The 21,555-nt window shown below is 35.7% G+C and overlaps 1 protein-coding gene and 1 long non-coding RNA gene across 6 annotated transcripts in view; one reads left to right on the top strand and one right to left on the bottom strand.

Moving 5' to 3' along the window:
• Nucleotides 1-2,461: 2,461 nt before the first annotated feature.
• Nucleotides 2,462-5,302, bottom strand: LOC116550272. The gene is made up of 2 exons (XR_004268307.1): nt 5,036-5,302; nt 2,462-2,737 (listed from the first exon to the last, which is right to left on the bottom strand). It is a non-coding gene; the product is annotated as an uncharacterized LOC116550272 (long non-coding RNA).
• Nucleotides 5,303-6,246: 944 nt separating this feature from the next.
• ING3 (inhibitor of growth family member 3) overlaps nt 6,247-21,555 on the top strand; it is a 29,885-nt gene continuing 14,576 nt past the window's right edge. Inside the window, exons 1-5 of one of the 5 annotated variants that reach the window (XM_032276175.1) lie at nt 6,247-6,423; nt 6,665-6,736; nt 8,803-8,903; nt 11,210-11,275; nt 11,805-14,875. In XM_032276175.1, coding sequence (XP_032132066.1) covers nt 6,396-6,423; nt 6,665-6,736; nt 8,803-8,903; nt 11,210-11,275; nt 11,805-11,813 — 276 coding nt within the window. In that variant the 5' untranslated portion in view covers nt 6,247-6,395 and the 3' untranslated portion in view covers nt 11,814-14,875. Of the gene's footprint in view, nt 6,424-6,664; nt 6,737-8,802; nt 8,904-11,209; nt 11,276-11,801; nt 14,876-21,555 lie in introns of those variants that run through there. The other 4 variants (XM_032276174.1, XR_004268306.1, XM_032276172.1 and 1 more) reach the window with 4 other exon arrangements.

Here is a 21,555-nt window from a genome sequence, read left to right as displayed (position 1 = left end):
TGAACCATCTCTTAAAAAGCTCTATGTTCTGCAAGAACAGGGACTGTGTCTTGGTCACGTTTTGTATTATTGGTATTTGTTGTTCAGTAAACATTTGCTAAAATAAATTGTTGTAATATATTATTTCTCAGATTCCCTAGGAGTCTTATTTATTATGCTAGATTAATATTTACAACTTCAAAGAGTTTTTTTAAAAAAATATAGAGCTTCATGAATTATCATATTACTTTCATTTTCCCTCTGCTTATCCTTTTAGGTTAGCCTAATCAGAAATCACTATGAAGGGGGTTGACCTACTTCCGTATTTGAGAATTCTTCAAAGAATTCTATTTAGAATATTCTTCTCAGCATTCCAGTCCAGCTACTTGGATGACAACTGGAATCCCATTTTCTTCACAGACCTTAATGGTTAATAATCATGACAACTTTATGTTGCCCTCTCTGTTCTGAACTTGGTATCTTACGGACTTGTGCTTAATACTCATGCCTTCGTTCATTCAATAATTCATCACATCTTTATTGAATTCATATTACCTGCCAGATCTGTGGATCAACAGATGAATAAAACATGGTCTCTGCCCTTGAAAAATTCCAAATTAGTTAGAAAGGCAGGCTCTAGACTACAATGTAGTAAGTCTCATAAGATATTTATAGACAGAGCATAAAAAAAGCACTATATTGTCATACTTCTACACTCAATTTTATTCACACCATTTCCTTAATGGTAAGAATACCCTAACCTACTTTAGAAAAACGCTTTTTCCCCTACTAGCAAAGTAAGTTTTCCTAAGACTCTACTGATGTGGATTCATTGAAGACAAGGTAAAAAATAAAAATAAGAAAAAAGCCAGAATTTCCCAAACAGCACTTATCACAGTATCATAGAGTACCTGTGTGATACTGGAGAGTAGACAAGGAAAATCTTTGAAGAGTTTCCAGCAGTGCAAAAAATCTTTATAGTTATTGAAATACTTTCATATTGCATTACAAAGAGAAGATGGTTGGTAATTTATATTTGCATTATCAGTCTCAAGAAAATGAATGCTAGAGAGCCTAAGTCTTTCAAAATCAAACCCAAGGAAACAGCCGCAGACAATTATGCCATTGTGTATAAATACGTTTACACCTGTTTCCTGTGAGAACTATTTAAATGCACTTACCTAGCATATCTGACACCTGGAGCAGTTAATTTTAATATGTTCCTCCTCTATATAAGAAAATTATTTTTTTAGAAATAGTCACGAAATTAAATGAATAATGATAATGAACATAATATAAATTCAGAAAAGGCAAATTTTCTTTTTTTCAAAACTTCATCATATAATCATGCTTGTAGTGAATAATTAACAATAGCATTGAATAAAAAAGTAATGGATTAATCTTTTTAATTAGATTTAAGCATTTTTTGGAAAGAAAAAACAACGGCCTGTTACACTAATGAGACACTACATTAAAATGTTATAGCAATTAAATAAAAAACAAGAAGAATAACAATCTTAAAAGAATACATTTCCATTTTCGAAATATTCATTTCAGTAATATGTTTCACATTTAAACTAAAATTTGCATTTAGTAAACAAAAATATTACATCTAGCAGTTTAGTTTCACTATTTTAAATTTAAAACACAAATAAAAACTCCAAGTGATCATATACAACATAATTGAAAAAACTCAAGTTATGTCTTGTCTTTTATTTCCAATCAACTATTTATGTATTGTCTCCTTTATTAAAATTTCACCAAAACTGAAGCTACTGTTTAGACCTTAGACTATCAGAATATTTTTTTCAGGAGAAATATTTCATCACTGACATTGTTTAGAATTGCTGGCACATGGTGGTAATAAAATGCAGACTGTAAAAGTCAGTTTTATTATTGTTTTTAAATCCTCTAACGACAATACATCCCTTTATTTGCCTACTCTGGGGTGACTGCTTCCACTGCAGTGCCCTTGGCATGGCATTTACTAGATCATTTATCTCTGTACTGTCAATTCTACAAATAATATTCTTCATAATTACATTTACGTGTTGGACACTGTCCTAGGTACTCTTAAACACTGTCTCCTTTGAAACCTGTCACAATCATACAATGCAAGTGTCCTTTCTTACTCTCATTTCATGAATGAAAAAACAATTTAGGGACTTTGAGTAACTTGGCTCAGATCATATGAGTAAATAAGGAAGACAGGAGTCAAAATCAGATATGATTCGAAAGCCCGTAACCACCCAATACTACTTTCCTTTATTCATGCAACAAATATGAACTGAGTGTCTTCTGCATGCTTGCGACAGAGCAGTGAATAAGAAACAATCCCTGTCAGCCAAGGGATCCAAGATTAATCACTCCACTTTTCCTATAGGTGGCCACTCTCCTATTCCTATCATCATAGATTACTTTTACCTACTCAGAAATTTCATCTAAATATCATCCTAGAATATGTACTCATTTGTGTCTCCACTTTTTTTTTCCTGTTCTCTCCTGGAACTCCTATGAATCAGGTATGGGAAATTTCAGATTGATTCTCCAATTTTTACACGTTATTTTTTTCTTGTTTATTCTACTTTCTGGTTTAATTTCATCAGTCATGACTTCCAGTACTCACATTTGTAGAAAGCCTTTTTATTCTATCTGCAACAATTTCTTCATGTCTTCATTTCTCCAATGATCTGCAGTGTTCCAATGTGAGGTCACCGTCAACAGTTGCTCCTCTCCGTTCCCAGGAAGAGGAACATCCCTAAAGGATATTATTATATTATTATATTTGCCTCTCTGGGGATCCTTCATCTTTCAACAGGCCAGACCAATTTTTAATGTCTTGCTTAAAGGGTCTCTGCACCTTGTGAGGAATCTGAATTTGGATTCCTCACCCATGCATGGTTCAGGTTTAAGGTCTAAATTCCCCTGGGTTGCCTTTTCACCCATGATCTCAGGTGGATGGATAGAAAACTTCATTGTTGTTTCCCCAGGTAACCTCATAGGAGCAACCCTTCATGATTACTGGTTTATTGCAAGGTGGTTAGCGTTAGCTCCCTGCAAGCACAGTACTTGAGGCTTGCGATATCTTTACACAATCAGAACCCAACAATTAAAGCCCATAAACTCTCAAGTTCTTTCAGCTTCAGCTCTTGTTCTCTACACCAACTTTTTAAAGTAGGCAGCCACTCAAAAATGGTATCTTCATGGATACCATGACCTAATGATGTAAGAAGTTAACACAATGCAAACATAAATTCTACAGCTCAGCTGATACATGTTTCAACAATAAGAGTTACATTTATTAACTAAAATATACAGTGTGTAAGTTTTATTTTTGGTTTCTCTGGTGTATTTATTTACTGTCCTATACTTAATATAATTCTACCATGAAGTTACCAGTCTCTGCGTCTTTTTATTCCTAATTTTAAATTACAAGAAAATGTATCTGATAGGTCCAGCTTTGGTCAATCCCTGATAAATTAATAAACTATGATACAAATATGATCAATCCACATATGAAGGGCACTGCCTGGAAATGCAATATAGGTTTTAAGTAGGCAGCCATTCAAAAATGGTATCTTCACGGATACCATGGCCTAATGATATAAGTAGTTATCACAATGCAAACATAATTTCTACAGATCAGCTGATACATGTTTTAACAGTATTCTTATTTATTAACTAAAATATACAGTATGTAAGTTTTATTTTTGGTTTCTCTGGAGTGTGTATTTGTACTGACTGAATTGGGAACCATTTATTATCTCATTTTCCTTAATGGGGAACACTCCCTGAAGAAGCTCAATTTATACCGACTTCTATTGATGATAGCATACCATTTAGCTACTCTGAAAGAGCCACCTGGCAAAAACAACTAAAAATGCCAGATTAAAAAAATAAAATACACTGATAAACTAGTAGGAAATGAAGGAATTTTCAGAGGGAATATAAAAGGGGGAAAAAAATAAAGAAGGAAAATGAGACTATCCTGAGAAACAAGTGCAAGCCAAAGTAGGCTTTTGTTCAGAGATTATCTGTCAAGTTCTGGACACCTAGAGCCCTTGCTTTAATAGCTGTTCAGCATGCCAGGGTCAGAAGATAAACCCAAGCATCAGTTCAAAAGGAAGAGTATTACAGCAGACAAAAATCTGGGGCCGCATGGACTATACTCTCCATGTAAGGGTAAATGACAAATATGCCTCAAGCACAGAAGAAACCAGTAATGAAACAAGCCTGTCTTGGCCTTGGAGCCCAGTAAATGAAAAAAAAAAAAAAAAAAAAACACTCTGAGAATCTGTAACAATCCATTTGGAAGAGAGGCCCAAATTAAATCTATCTGAGCAATACAATAAACCTCAAGTGGACAATTTAATCTGGTCCTAGGGTTTATGGTGTCTCCAAACAAAGTGAGTAGCAAATTCTAATGCTCTCCTGAAAAATTCAATTTCAACTCCAGCCTCAAAGAATCCTTATGTTTATAAATCCAAAAACACGAATTCAGAGTCCAAAATCACAACCCACCAGGAAACAAGCACCATGAGCAAAAGTGCCCATTTTAGCACAAAAAAACCCATAAATGTTTCAATATTAGATTTAACGGAAACGAGATATAGACTAAATAATTTGCATAAGAAATTAGAAAATGGCTTGAAAAGAGAACCAAATAGAACTTCTAAACCTGAAAAATTTTGAAAATTTTAAAACATATAAATGAAAGAGTAAGATAAACAAGAGAATAAAGAGAGAAAGTCTTAATGGAAAAAAATGAGAAATAAGCAACACTGAAAAGACAACTGTTGATAATTTTTTAGAATTGTTGCAAGACACCAATCCTGAAATTCGGGAATCCCCTCAAATTACTAAGCAATATTTTTTAAATTTAAGGAAATAAAAGGGAAGAAAGCAAATAAAAGGAAAAGAAGGGAGGATGGAATTCAGACTTAGATCACTGCAAAACTCACAAAGATGTCAAAGAGATCTTAAAAGCAGCCAGAAGAAGGAAGGATAGAAAATAGGAAAGGAGGGAAAGAAGAAGGTAGAAAAAGATTGAGAGTACTTGATTTTAGATGCAAGTAAGGAAAAAATTAGACACTAAAAAATCCTAATTCGTATTAGGATTGTAGTAAGGTTCCATTGAGATTCATCATTATTCATCATTCGTAACAGGAAAATTTCCTGCTTAAGTGCAGTAAAAACGTTGAGTACAAGAGTATGTGATGAAGAAGGAAAGCAAGAAACACACACACACAGTTTCAACTGCAATCTGAAAAACAGAAAATGAACAACAAATTATGAACTAATGACAATTGCCCCAGAAAACTGGAGAGTTAAGAGTGAAGAATAACAATACCTATTATTTATTGGGTGCAAGAGTTAATAATTTTTTTTTTTTTTTTTTAAACAGCAGGGACGTACTAAATACATCACAGGAAAACATTTTCTGGGAGAGATCAAAAAGTAGAAAAGAACACCCAGGACAGCAAACCTCTAATATGGACTATTACTCAACATAAAATTATTGCTATTTCAGCCTATTAGAAATCAAGGCTCCATGCGTTATTCACGGTTGCTCACTATGATAATGATGATGATGAAGATGATGATGATATCAGATTGTATGTACCGATCAATTACACTGGAATGACAACTAGATGGACCGCAAACTAGAATTTATAAGTGGCTATTGTCACTATCTGTGCGTCTTTTAATCTCGGAAATGCATATTCACTCCATAGTCTCATTATAAACTATTTTAAAATTACATGTAAGCCAACTAGATGTCTCTTTTATATTTCAGGAGTTAATAGTGAGGATAAATTCCAGCAGAGAGTTCTATTTTAAGCAATCCAAATTCCCTGAACTTTGCTGATTATTCTAGCGTTTAGAACCTTTGCTATTTGCCTGGCACTTCTTGAAACTTATGACTCACAAACGCCGGGACATGGAATCACAGCAAAGAACAGGTGAAAAGTTGTTCCTAGTTGTATTATGCAGGCGCATACAACTCCCGCCATTCTCTGTGCAAAAATCAACAAATAAACAGAGGCACCGCATTTCTGATTCGGTTACGCACTGTTCGCAACGGTTCCTGGTGTTCGTAGTTTCTATGAGGGAAGCCGCCAGCGTGCCAACCCTTGCTCGGGAGGAAGAAAACTACATTTCCCACAAAGGAACACGAGCGAACACCGGCCGGCTTACGTCATTACTTCAACCAACCAATAGCAGCTCCGGGCGGCAGTGAGGCAAGCGCCGTCAGGCGCCAAAGTGGTTTTTTTCTTTTTTTTTTTTTTTTTTTGCCGGAGTCGAGCGGGTGCTGCTAGCGGAGGCGCCATATTGGAAGGGACAAAACTCCGGCGACAGCGAGTGACACAAATAAACCCCTGGACCCCCTCGTTCCCTCAGCTCTAAGGGTCGCGATGTTGTACCTAGAAGACTATCTGGAAAGTGAGTGCGCGGCGCTGGCGGGAGCCGCCGGTGGGACCTGCGGGCGGGCGAGAGCGCGAGTGGACGGGCAGCGAGATGGCGGAGAGGGAGGGGGCGGCGGGGGATGTTTCTTTCTCACGGTAACTGGCAGCCTCGTTGTGGGCTGCCGGCCCCCTCGACCCCCCCGGACGCACGCGCGCAGTGACGTAAGCGCGTATGTCGCCGTTGGCCCCACCCCTCTGACGGACTCTGTTTTTGACAGTGATTGAACAGCTTCCTATGGATCTGCGGGACCGCTTCACGGAGATGCGCGAGATGGACCTGCAGGTGCAGAGTAAGTTGGCGCGTCTACTACTCTGGTTCGCTGCGCGCGTTCAGTACCAGACTTGCTTGTCATTTCTGCTAACGCCTAATGCTCTTTCACTGTCCTCTGGCTCACTCCGCTAGTGCATGAGGAGTTGTCAGAAAGAATTAGCAGTCCTGAATCTCGCCTTCTCCTTCCCTCCTGTGCTACTTTTTTCTGGCTTTTGCAAGAGGAGGAGGCATTAGGACACGTGTATTCCTTTCTAGAATGTGGGATTGTGCAAAAAATATTTTTCTACCGTCATTGAGATAGTTATCTATGTTTCAATGGACGTCGGCATAAATGTTGAGATGTGTCTTGGGCCTTTTCGTATCGAACTAAGATTTCAGCATTTATACTTATAAAGTTAATTCTATTCACAGTTTTTCAAGAGTAGAAAGCATAGAAGCGCAGGTTATATATAGCTCTTTAGAGACCCTGGCGAATGTCAAATTTTGAAAAGTTAGTTACACGTTATAAGATACATTTTGAATTGTAACAGAATCATCATTTTCTTAGTTAAAATGAGTGACAGAAATAAGATTTCACTGTAAAGTTTCTTACTTGATGTACCAAAAAAATCTGGCAGTTAATGAACATTTCTTTTTCTTTCAGTGATAGCTTGGCAGTCCTGTGACTTTTTCCATAAATTAACCTTGCTCTAAGTAGAGCAAGGACTATAAATAGGTTGCTCAGGGACCGCTTGCTATAGCTAAGAACCTGTCCTTTTCACTGCCCCTGACTTCTCTGCATATGACTACACCACCACTTATATACTCTTTGTTTATGAGTACATTTTTCTTGTAAGTTCAGGAGGCATGTAATAGAAAGTGGTGGCATGGAAGCCACCTTCTTTTCAGTGGGTTGTGGTATGAATTATGAATTTTGTGTGTGTGGTTCTCAGGCTATCTCACAAAATCCATTTTAAATTTAGTGTAGTTGAAATGCTAAAGATTTGCGGAAGTAGCCTTCTCTGCAGGATTGATCTATCAGATAGATCTGAGTTTGTTTTAGGGCTTTACTAATTTGGACTGTATTACCACTTGTGAGGGGCTTTCATTGTAAAAAGAGAATCATCTAAGGATTTAAAATATTACAGTTGAATTAGAATTTATAGCATCTAATACAAAGTAGACATTAAATAAAGGATAATTTATTTAAAATTTAAATTATTTTATATTATTGTTTAAAATTTTAAATTATTTTGTAATTTGGGCTTATGTCATACATATTACAGCCTTTTTAAAAGTGCATTTCTTTACAGTAACTAGAATTTTCTAAAGTTATATAGGAATTGTGGATTAACAGAACAATGTGCTAAATAAATTCAGAAATGCTTATTTAAACAAAGGAAGATGCTTCAAAAAATCACAGGAGTTCATAGAGTCTTTAAAGGGCTAGTATGGACTGAAAATATCAGAAAAAAGTATATTTTAAAACTATTTTTATCAATTTACATGACAGAATCCTTTTTTCCTTTTTTTTTTTTTTTTTTTTTTTTTTTTTTTTAAAGCAGACATCCAATGAGATGATTAGTCTTGGCACATAATTTGGGGAAAACTTATCTAGAAATAATGTTTAAATGATTGTACCTATTACTTTCAGTTGGGATATGACATGATGAGATGTTTAATGCTATATACCAAATCTTTTTATCACTTTTTCTTGTTAAAAGAAATGTGAGTATTATCTAATGGTGTTTTAATTGTGTTTTGGTGCATTTGGCTGATTTAATACCTTTAGCTTTTGACCCCAATGCTGTATTGCTCAAAAATTATAGTATACAGCCAATTTACTTTGTGGACTCTACTTAGGCTATTGGAAAAAGCTGTGAAATAACAAAAACAAAAATAATCTATCAATAAGGAAAATTGTAACTCTTTAAAGGAAGGTAATTAAGGCATTACATATTTACATAATCAAAGAATAACATATTTAAGTTACTGGCAGAGTGAAAGAATGTGTATTGTCAGATTTTTTTTCTCCCTAAATCAAACCGTGTATATTTGATATATGAATTTGATCATCTAAATATGATTTTTTTTATTATGTCATAGATGCAATGGATCAACTAGAACAAAGAGTCAGTGAATTCTTTATGAATGCAAAGAAAAATAAACCTGAGTGGAGAGAAGAACAAATGGCTTCCATCAAAAAAGTATGTGCAACACTTTGGATAATTTAGGGAGTTGAGGAGAGATAGTATGGGGAGAAATGCCAGATATAGGTGATGGGGAGGAGGGCAGCCAATCACACTGCCATGTGTGTACCTATGCAACAGTCTTGCATGGTCTTCACATGTACCCCAAAACCTAAAATGCAATTTTAAAAAAAAGTTTATCAAGAAATATTGGAATGCTCTGAAAAAGATATTTCAAATTTAGATAGTTGTCTAGATATCAAAATGAGGGAATATTATTAATGGCTATTGTGTTTTAGAGCTTTAGATAGGGATTTTTAGTCATTAAAGCATTTTGGTAATTTAAAAAATTGTCTCAATAATTGGTGACTATTAGAAAGTGACAAACTATTTAAAAAGTACATTTTTTTCCTATTAGTTTGTTTTATTCTAGTTGCATATAATTAAAGTTGAGTCATTTCTAGAGACGGAGTACTGTATTCTAGTTTTGACCACAAACTAGGGTAGATAAACATCAGCAGATCTTGGAGAATATTTTATATATTGCTAGGTACATAAATCAGACCCACAGAAGAACAAAATCCGAAAAGTTAGAAGGAATGTAAGAAAGCCTTTTAGTTTAAAACTCTAAATTTGTATATGACGTTTGTCTGGAAATGTAGAATTGAGGTTTTGTCAGTTTTATAGTGGTTATACCTCTCTTCAGAATTGAATGAGTATACATGCAAACCTCGAAGTTTGCTTTACAAGTATGATCGAATTCATTCAGGGATGGATACATTGAAAGAACAACTTAGAAGACTTGAATTTGGTCATGACTCTGCTATTTAGCTATGTGACATTAAACAAGTCTTAATATTGCTGAATAATAATGCCTCCCTAAACCCAGTGTTCATAAAATTGTTCAAGGATCAACTAAAAGGCTGAGTGTGGTTGTTCATGCCTGTAATCCCAGCACTTTGGGAGACTGAGGCGGGTGAATCTCCTGAGGTCAGGAGTTCGAGACCAGCCTGGCCAACCTGGTGAAACCCTGTCTATACTAAAGATACAAATATTAGCTGGGTGTGGTGGTGGGTGCCTGTAATCCCAGCTACTTGGGAGGCTGAGGCAGGAGAATCACTTGAACCCAGAAAGCGGAAGTTGCAGTGAGCCTAGATCATGCCACTGCACTCCAGCCTGGGCAACAGAGTGAGACTCTGTCTCAAAGCAAAAAAAAAAAAAAAAGGTCAACTAAGAAAGAAATTTGGAAATTACAAATGAGTAGTTATGTTATTTATTCTACTTCATGAAGGGAAAATTATTTCTGTTAGAAAAAAAATCATAATCTATAACAGAGTAGTGCTGGCTTGGAAGATACCTGGAGACACAGGCGTTTGTGAATACAGGCATGATACATGTACATCGCAGAGTCACTAATCATCTCTTTAACCTAATAAAGTTTTGGTAGAGTGCACTTTGAGTATACCCTGAAAAGTCTAGTACCCCATGGAAATTCATAGTATCTTCTTCCTTCCCCCTCTTTTCTTTTAGTAAGTTGAGGCAGAATCTAAAATACAGGTTGAGTTGTATGAAAATATACCTAATTTAAAGTGAGAGTTATAGAACAACTGCAAAATAGGGAAATGCAGATCAGAATCCTTTCAGTAGCTCAGCTTAAAAAAAAATGTTTTTAATGGAATGCAAATGTACTTTACAAGTTAGATCAAGCTTAATTAACTTTTTATTTTAAATACTGTTCATTAACTCATACAGCTTTTTCTAGACCTAGAATGGCATTTATTTTTAATTATATTCTTTCTAGAAATTCTGAACATCTCCCTTTAACTCTTGGCCATTTTGCATAGTTTCTAATCCTTTCCCATCCCCACCCTATTTCTAACAGGTTTTTCTTTCATTTTGTGTTGTTTTTTTTTGAAACAGAGTCTTGCTCTGTTGCCCAGGCTGAAGTGCAGTGCTGCAATCTCTGCTCACTGCTTTCTCTAGCTCCCAGGTTCAAGAGATTCTTATGCCTCAGCCTCCCAAGTATCTGGGATTACAAGTGCCCACTACCAATCCTGGCTAATTTTTCTATGTTTAAGAGACGGGGTTTCGCCATTTTTGTCTTGAACTCCTGACCTCGAGTCATCTGCCCTCCTTGACCTCCCAAAGTGCTGGGATTACAGGCGTGAGCCACCGTGCCCAGCTTCTAACAGGCTTTTTATTACTAAAGTAGGATGACTGGCTGTAATAACAAGGTATGATAATGAAAATGCAGTTATATGTCCTGCATATGAATATTTTTAAAGGATTAATTTTATTTTTGAAATGAAAATATTTTCATTTAGGACTACTATAAAGCTTTGGAAGATGCAGATGAGAAGGTTCAGTTGGCAAACCAGATATATGACTTGGTAAGTAAAAGTAATGTGCACACTGTGCCATAACTACTTGAATAATAGAATATGTTTTAAATATATTGGCTTAAATGTAGGAAGAAGCAACTAAAACTGAAATATTGCTCTCTTGATCACATCTAATTTGACAGTTCAGTGTCCATTTTATGGTTAAAGTCAGAGTCCACAGTGTTAGTTAATGTGGTGAAAACTGTACATTTCAGTAAGTCTACAGTGAGGTAAGATTGTTTCTGATGTTAGATATTTTTTAAACCTGAATTAATGTTTAACTTTATTTTACTAATCCTTGTCTTCTTAAGGTAGTGAGGTTATGTGCCTTACACATCATTTTGAGATTGTTTCTGTGGCAAAATTTATCAGAGAAGAATGCCTTGACAAGAGTTCTTGGTAGTCTGATTAAAATGAAGAAGAATCATTTGAATCAGTGTTTACCTGAGTGACGTTAACAGATAGTATGTAAAGCTGTGGCAGTTGTTCGAGAAATACAAGATGACACACTTTAAACAAGATTCTTTTTTTGCAGCAGCACTTCTAAAAGATTGAAAACACCAAGAAGATAGATAGAGTATTCACTATTTCTCATACTGATGCAATGATGGTGCTCTCTTTCATTTGAAACATCTTCTAAAATACATTCTTTAGGAAATAGCCATTTCTGTTTTTACATTAAAGTAAATTAGAGCAAAAAACAAATGCTCACTTTTGGCTAACTTCAGTGTATAGATTTCATATTTATGTTGTCTTTCCTGAATACAGATTTATTACTGAACAAGTATGTGCAAATAAAATGTCATTGGTGAGCAAGACACAGGAAAAAAGGTGAACACCACATATGGTGTAAATTATAAATGCTTATACCAAACTAGAAAACACCTGTCATGTAGAGCCATGGAAAATGTTTAGTTGCTTTTATGTAGTACACACATTTTAATGGCTCTGATAACCTGGGCTCTTTTGTTCATATAGTTATTCTGAAAAAAAAATTCATAAAAGCCACTGCCTAAAGATAGATGGAATAGGCTGCAGCTTGATTTACTGTGGAATAAAAACCAAAAAAAAAAAGTTATTGTTTCAGTCTTTAATTACGTCTATAAATTTAGAAAAAGGCATTTACATTTGAATCTAGACTAATTTGTTTAGTAACATTCTTCCTCATATTTAATGACTGTATGTATCAGACTTTATTTAGAGACTGCCTGCTTTTTAATTCATATAGCTCTTTGGTTCTATTCTTTGTTTTGTTGATTATTTTGTTGTTTTACTGCTTGTTAGACCTTTACTAAAGATACTTTGTGTATTTAGAAAAAATATAAATATATGCTTTTTAAATATGTGTGTGTGTATTCATCACTTATTTATAAGCCACACTGTTCATCCACTCTGTGCCTGATAAAAGGGAGTTGTACCTGGGTATAATGGAGGAATAAAAAGTAAATAAATACTAGAAATGGCTCTTGTCCTCAAGGTGTCGTAAACTACTGTAGTGGGGAAGACCTACCTGCAAACTAAAGTGGAGAACCCATACAGAAACATGTAATAAACATTAACACAATTGAATATTAAGGGGTGTCTGCTAAAAAAATAATGAAGTAAGTCATGCAGAGTTACTTATTGATTTCTTAGAGGGTATAGGAAGAGTTTTGAACAGTTTGTTCAGAAAGTCAGAGTCCTGAATTAGATGGTGTATTGAGGGGAAAACATTTCACTCAGAGATAATGGCATAACATAGAAGGAAAGTACAAATTCAGAAATTAATTGAGAGGGGATATATTACCAAGGCTAGAGAGTGAAGTAATAAAAGTGAGGTTGTAAATTTAATAAAACATAAGAAATGTAACAGAAAGCAAATGTCCATAATGGATCCATGCAGATGTGAGTTCAAACCCTAGTTCAGCCATTTCACTGACAGCATGACTTTGAAAAAGTTATTTAATCTTGAACCTCAGTTTCCTCCTGTAAAACAGCAATATTAATTTATACCTTACTGGAGGGTTTGCATTAAAATACATATAATGCTCTTACTTTGGCCAAGAGTAGCCATTTGCTCCTTCCTTAAGGACAGTCCATCTCATTTCCTGAACTAGAATTTTCTATTTTCCTGAAGCCACTGCTTCCCCTTCAGCTCTGCCAAGTTGAAGCTGCTGTCTTTCACTCCCCTAGTATCTCTGAGGCCTCCTTTTGTCTTTTCTTTTCTCTTCCCCTCCCCTTCCTTTCTATTTTCTCCTTTGCTCTACCCTCTTCCTTTTTGTTTATCTTCTTTTTCCCTTACTCTCTCCCTCCCTTTCTTTTTAAATACTTTAATCCTACTTCAGGTGAACATTATATTCTTAATATAAAAATCCCTTCTCTTTCAGACTTAGTGATAATCATCTCAGTTATCCTCTACCTTTTATCACCGTAATTCAGTGGCTTCTACATCAGTCTCAGTCGTTGATTGAAAAACTGGCACCTGGTTCACAGTTCGCTGTTGAAATTATCTTTTACTACCTAGTCATCTACTTCTTTGGATTTTGCAAATACTAATCCACTTCAGTTGCCACAGACTGAACCTGATCATCACTTGTAATTGCTCACCCTCTGAAACACTTGTGTCTACACTTCATTTCCTTCTATTTTGTCAGCCCCTTTCTATTGAATCAAAAGACTGGTTGAACTCTTCATCTTCTTTTCTTACTGGTACCGTCCAGGTTGTTGCTGCCTTAAGGCATGTTTTTACTTGCTGCATGTTCACTTCATCACTTATGCCTTCTCTTTTTAATCTTTAGCCTCCTTCCTTTCTATTGGCTTCTATACTATAGCATTTAAACATGCTCAGGTCTTTCTCATATTTAGAAAAAACCCGGACAATCAAATATAAATCCTGTCATGACCATGACTCTGCTTTAGCCAGTGTAGTCTTTCTTTAGTTTCTCATTCAGACTCTTTGACAACTCCCTTACCTTCAATTTATTCCTGAATTTATGTTAATCAGGGTTCTATTTACCAATCCTCTGAAGTGTCATTTGATGACTTCTTTATTGCTAAATCCATCTGACAACTTTAATTCTGTGTAACTGACCCTGTGGTGACATTTAATGCTTATTGCCGTTCGTTTTGTTTTGCCATTCTTGATCATGTATTACTATGTGACTGTTTGCTCTAGATGCTCCCACCTTTGTGGCCTTTCTCAGACTCCTTCTTGGATATAGTTCATAATGTTGGTGTTCCTCAGGGTTTTGTCCTTGACCTATGTGATTTCTTACTCTTCAAGTGGTTCTCACATGAAGGTGATTCTCTTCCCCTTTTCTACCTGCCAAGAAGGCCAGAAAGACCAAATGCCACACAGTAAAGACCTGTTCTGTCAAATGCCAGCTTTATCCCGGACCTTTGCATATCACCCAAGTTGAGAAACACTCCTCTGCTACCTTTCCATGTGTTCTCGTAGTATTAACAATTATACTTTAATTATTCCTCAAGCCCAAGCTGTTTCTTTGAGTCTTTTCATCTTATCTGAGTATTCCCAGGTCCTAGAACTCAGTGTTTTAAAATTTAAAGCATCTCCTTTTTCTTCTCTAACTACCCTCCCTTGCCCCTACCACCACCTTTTTGTTTCAAAATCTCAGATGAACCACTGAACTTGTAGTCATTCAGATTGGGTACTCAAAGTCACCCTATATTCCTTGTCACTAACTTCCCCACATTTATTTTGATGATGTGTTGTTCATTTTACTTTATAAATGCCTCTAATTGTCTCTTCTTCATCACTCTTTAGCTTGCTGTATTTGAAATACTTAAAAAAAAAAAAAGAAATGTAGTTATAGACAATAAATGTACATGTCCTAAGTGTACAATTCACATTTTGATAGCTGTGTACACTCTTGTAACCAACATCCCAATCAAGATATAGAACATTCCCTTATGTCATTTTCTAGTGTGTATCTCCTCGAATACTCTTCATCTCTCACCCAAACAACTACAGTAGCTTTTCTAAATGGTTTTTCTGCCTTTGATTTATCACAGTTTTCCTAAAATACACATTTAAGTATGCCCTCTCCTTGTTTGATTTTTTTTCTTCTTCTTTTTTTTTTTTTTTAAACAGAGCCTTGTTCTGTTAGCCAAGCTGGAGTGTAGTGGTACAGTCAGAGGTCATTGCAACCTCCTCCTGTCAGGATCAAGCAATTCTCCCACCTTGGCCTCCCAGGTAGCTGCTTCTACAGACATGTGCCACCATGCCTGGCTAGTTTTTGTATTTTTTGTAGAGCTGAGGTCTCCCTGTCTTGCCCAGGCTGGTCTTGAACTCCTGGGTTCAAGTGATCCACCTGCTGCAGCCTCCCAAAGTGCGGGGATCACAGGTTTGAGCCGCTGCACCCGGCCTGAAATTCTTAAGCGCTTTGCTACTGACTTGTTTTATCATGCCATGCAAAAGTTCTTGATTTGATTCCTGCCGGATCTCTGTGTCTCTTTGTTATCCTCTGTCCCTCACCACCATCCACATGCCTGATCCACAGTGAACATACTGTGTATGCATGACTCTCCCTGACTGGAATGACTTTCTTTTTCCTGTTTGCTTGGTAAACCTTGTCCTATCCTTCACAATCCTACACATACCTCTTTAACTTTGATATTTGTATCATTTACATCTAGAAGAGATTTGACAGCTTATAACAGGAAAGGCATATAAGAGTGGTTTTCATAAATACATTTATTTATCCCTCATGTAAAATACCTGTTGGAGGAGGCAGACCAGGGTTTGTATGGCCACCCCAACAAAATCAGTGTCCCAGGCTATTTCTCATCTGTTCCACCAGACGTTCTGGGCAGGAAGAAGACGACCTGCAGAGGAGATTACTCAAAAGGGCACATTTTATAGATCAGTCAGCTCTTTTAAAGAGTCTTCTTAGAAGTCTTACTAACTGCCATCTTGTATCTTACTGGCTCCTTCTAGCTGCATGGCCACCCTAGATATGTGGGGTTCTGTCAGAAAGAAGGGGAGAATAGATATTACGCAGATAATGAGCAGTTTGTATTTTACCCTAGCCTCGGTCATGTCAGCTTCCAAATCACTCTTATTCACGTGATGTTATTATTGACCAAATAACATTGTAATTATATATTTACCTTTGCTTTTGTGTTTGTCTTCCCTAGTATAAATGTCAGGAACTATGTGTTTTTATTTTAATGTCTTCACAACCTAGCATAGCTATTCTTCAATCAATATTTGTTGAGGAAAAATCACTTGAATATGTTAATAGAGAAGAAAAAGAACTAATATGACCCCCAAGTTAGGAGTCTTGGTGAGAGAGTTTAATGGTGTCATTGTTGGTGTAGATATATTTTAGTTGGGAGGCAGTTTCTCCCAGGGTACCAGAGTATGCTGAGATTGGTTCAGTTTTGATGGACAGACAAGGATGCTGCAGTATACAAATAGCTACTTCCAGGTGTGACTTCAAGAAGTAATACAATTCAGGTGAGTTTAGTTTCCTTTACAGCATCACTTTAGGAGATGAAACACTTGATCTTATGATCCTTTTCTTTGCTCCAGTCTTTTTGGTATCCCTCTTACTAAATTGCTCTCATAATTTTGTTACTGTCTTCAATTTGGATAGATTTCCTTTTCTGATATATAAGTTAATTTTGAAAGTTCTTGTAAAACAAGATTTGCAGATGAGCATTCAGCGAAAGGGAATATTTTTTAAAATAAAAAACTTATAGTAATATGTATGTTTAGAGCATTTTAACTAAAAATATCTTCAACTTACAATAATACTTTTTCTTCCTGTTTTTGTTTTTAAAGACCCCTTCCTTGAACAACAAAACAGATATATTTAATAATGTGGTGAACATTACTATTCAAAGTAATGAAAATATTGGGCCTCCAGTTAACATATTCCCCCCAAAATCTTATTTATTTGTTTATTTATTTTTTTGAGACCGAGTTTTGCTCTTGTTGCCCAGGCTCAAGTGCAATGGCACAATCTCGGTTCACTGCTACCTCTGCCTCCTGGGTTCAAGCTATTCTCCTGCCTCAGCCTCCTGAGTAGCTGGGATTACAGATGTGCGCCATGACACCTGGCTAATTTTTGTATATTTAGTAGAGATGGGGTTTCACCATGTTGGCCAGGCTGGTCTCGAACCCCTGACCCCAGGTGTTCTACTCACGTTGGCCTTCAAAAGTGCTGGGATTACAGGCATAAGTCACTGTGCCCAGTCATTTTATTGTTAAAATAAAAAATATTAGCTCTCCTGACCAGGGGGTCTGAGGGTAAGTAAAGTTTTTAGTCATTCTGTACCCTGAGAGCCTGACATAGTAGAATAAGTGAATAATGAAGAGAAGGACAAAGGTTTTCGAGATAATCTAATCCAGTGTCTTCCAAATCTTAGTCATCTCTTTCCTGCCTTCAAGATTTTTACAATACCTACATACTAAGTAAATTTTTAGATGAAATATACTTAAGAGGAAAACTTACTAATTTGATGTTACAAATATAAGTAAAACACTAGTATCACTTATGAGTAAATAATTACCAAAATGTCAAAAACAATTATGTACCTTCTTGGAAAACTTGTAGTTTGTGTAGTGCATATCACCACAATGTCTTATAATATTTGAGCACTTTATGCCTGAGGGTAAGAAATTTACCTTATTACCCTTACACATAATTATAGTCAAATATAAGGGAATTATTGACTTGTTCAATTGAGAGGTCACTAAATGGAGTTAACCTGTCAAATTAGTTATTCACCCTGAATAACAATAGTAAACATCCAATGAAAATTGATAAATAATAGAAATTACATTCCTATAAAATTTAACGTTTGAGAACTGAGACTGCTAGTATGCTTTAAAGGGGAGTGGATGGGACATTATGTAAGTGTAAAACTACAGTAAATTCTGTTCTGAGATCATTTACCCAGAAAACAGTGGTACTTGTATTTGTACACCTTTATATAGTGCGAGAGTATGACTTTCATTCATTCAGCAAGTGTTCATAGAACTCCATATGAGCAGTCAACAGGTAGTAGATGGGTAGTAATGACACAGACAGACAATGTCTAGGCAAACTGGTTGGTTTGTTTGTTTTTGAGATGGAGTTTCACTCTTGTTGCCCAGGCTAGAGTGCAGTGGCACAATCTTGTCTCACTGCAACCTCTATCTTCTGGGTTCAAGTGATTCTCATGCCTCAACCTTCTGAGTAGCTGGGATTACAGGCGTGTACCACCATGCCTGGCTAATTTTTGTATTTTTAGTAGAGATAGAATTTCACCATGTTGGCCAGGGTGGTCTCCGAATCCTGACTTCAGGTGATCCATCCACCTCGGCCTCCCAAGTGCTGGGATTACAGACGTGAGCCACCATGCCCGGCCTGGGAAAACTGTTAAACAAAGGCTATTTTAGATTTTGATAAGTACCCAGGAGGAAATAAACATGGTGGAAAGGAGAGGAAGGGGGAGAGAGAGGGAGAAAAGTGAATAACTGGCAAAGGCTGTTAAGAATGTAGTCTAAGGAGATGGCATTTGAGGTTGTACTTGGGAAGTGAGAAAGAACCAGCTGTTGGAAAAGCTAAGGGAAGAATGTTTCAGGCAGGTGGTATAACAAGAACAAAGTCTGAGGTGGAAAAGACTTGCATAATGAACCAAGAAAGAGGTTGGGGTGGTTGGCCTGTGGTCTGTAATGGGAAAGGAGCAGCATGAAAGGAAGCAGGCAGGAGCTAACACATGGGGGCCTTGCGAGCCAGTGTAGGAGGAGAGTAATTCTTAGTCTAAAGCAGTGGAAGCCAGTGAAGGACTTTAAACAGAGGCACAGAATAGACCTTAAAGGAGATTTTATAAAATGTATGTGTGCCTTTGCTTAAACATTATATTATAGTAATTTTAAATAAGCATGTACTTTTACAAAATTTATGGTACATCACTTTAGTATGTAATTGTGTTTATCTCTCAATGTTTTATATGGCATTGCATTTCATTGTATTTTTTTCATTGAAATATTTTATTTACTTTTAAATTAGTAGTAAACGTTTTTTTCCTATGACCATCATTGCGCTGGTGACCTCATTTATTAAGGAATAAACCAAACTAGATATTATCAACAAATGAAGAAATTTGTTTTAGGGGTCCCATAGAACAAACTGACAGTTTATTTCAGTAGCCATTTTAGTGAAATTTGACTAACACACACACAAAATCTATCCGATTAAAATAATTTTCTTCTAGAATCCTGATACTCATAAATAGTCGTTAAACACTTATTTGTGTTTCTCAGCCAGATGTCCCTGTCATAAGGATGTATTAGATTGCAATCCCTAATAAAGTAGATTTATACATACCCTGATAAAATTTGAGCTTTTAGTTACTGCTTGAATGATTTTAGCAGTCTCTTGCAGTGCTCAATACCCTTGAACTTACTTCTTTTTTTAATATCCTGGCCTGTTCCTGAGATGATTATATTTCAGATACACATTTTACCTATAAATTTGAGAGTTTTCATCTGATACTCTAATTAAGGAAATATATTATGTGAATTTGACCTTTTGATTTCTGTCTTGTCCTTATTGTCTTTCAGGAAGATGATTAGACCAAGTTATATGCTAAGCCTTCTCAGGCATTTGTTTCAGCATAAGGATAGGCCACATTTTAATCTAGTTTAAAAGTAATTTAGAGATGTAAAGAATCATTTTCATGACCTATCATCTGAGAAATACTTTGCCATCATGGTTCCTTTTTCTTCCCCAATTTACTCTCCTTACTCGCTATTACCAGACCTTTTCATGGATATAAATTTATCTTATTGCTGTTGATTTCAACTTAGAGTGTAACAGACTTGATTACATATTCTGAAAGGGCAAGCTAGACATCTAAATTTTAGAAATTGATTGTATTGGAAACAGTAAATCATGTAGAGACTTTTAAAAAGCTGTATTTAGTTTTGTTTAGGTCCATTAGTTATACACTTTAAAATATAAATATTGAAAAACCAGATAGTCAAAAAAGAAAGAGTCAAATTATTACAACTCTATGCAAATATTATAGGATGAAGGTGTTATGTTTGTTTTGTGCAGAGGGGCCAAGTATGACTTCGCTATGATCATGAGTACGTTAACAGGCAATATTGGTAGAATTTCCTTTGTCTTTAAAGAGGCCAGAAGAATAATAGAAGTTTAAACTTAAAGCTGTTATGATTTGGGGTTATAGAAAATGATTTGGGGTCATAAGGCAAGGAAACTTTGTTTATAGCATTTATTGACATTAACTGGGAAAAAATAAATAATTAGACTCTTTGGTTAGCCCTGTGTTAGGAATCTATGGCTAATGGAAAATCTCTCAGTTGGGTCAGTAACCTCTTGACTATTGTAAATCAGTCTTAAGAAAGCAGGTGTTTGTGGAGGGGTGCGGTAACTTAGGTCCTTGCTTTGCTTGATTCCTATGAGGACAACATGGTAATCAGCTAGAAGAGGTGCTTTAACCATTCAGAATCATGTAAGTTGAGGGATTGCACGTGATGGATTTCAGGCAAGTTCACAGCTCTTATTATGGTTGTTTAATATTGTTTAAATATCCTAGTGCATTATTGCTTAAGTACATTCTTGTGGTCAGTTTACTTTCCAACTTCTAATTTGATTTAGTACAGCAGTGGTAAATAGAAGAAAAATAATTCTCATTGCCTAATAACAGTTTATAATATTAATCACTTCATAATCTCTTTTACATATGAGGAAGTGAGAATGATTGGAAACCATCTTATAAAGCTGCCTACCACAAGTGGTTAAGGCTTTTCTTTGTTCGTTTTAATTATGAATTTGGTTTTTAGAGTTATTAAGCCTTTAGGTTCTAGTGCCTTTTCTGAGCTATCTAGTATTGCAAGTCTCATCATTATTTTTCACATTGTCATATGTAGTGAACTTTATCAATAAATATATTGAATAAAATGGAGCAATCCTTAAATGCAGAGGTGAAGTGAGTTAAGATAATGTGTATGGTATGAAAAAGAAAGGTCTTCATCTCACCCTAACACTACCCCTCAACCTAGATTCTAACATTCTTGCTCTCTATGCTTTATATATATATTACATGTTATGTCATACTTTTTCTTTAAGCATATTGATTGTCTTTCTGTATGCATTTTTATTGTGATTCCTTTTTTCTTCTATTTGAATACAATCCATCTTCACCGTCTAATTCATACCTCCTTTGTGTCTACCAGTGTTGTATTTTCTTATGTACAACTTCTGAACCTTTTTGAACTGTTGCTTTTTTGTGACATCTAGACTATACATTTTATCCTTTATTATATTAAAAAT

Source organism: Sapajus apella, unplaced genomic scaffold (assembly GCF_009761245.1).
Source record: "Sapajus apella isolate SASKATOON/1434 unplaced genomic scaffold, GSC_monkey_1.0 scaffold7, whole genome shotgun sequence".
Lineage (NCBI taxonomy): Eukaryota > Metazoa > Chordata > Mammalia > Primates > Cebidae > Sapajus > Sapajus apella.
Note: the sequence above shows the minus strand (reverse complement) of the source record. Positions and strands in the feature narration are given on the sequence as shown.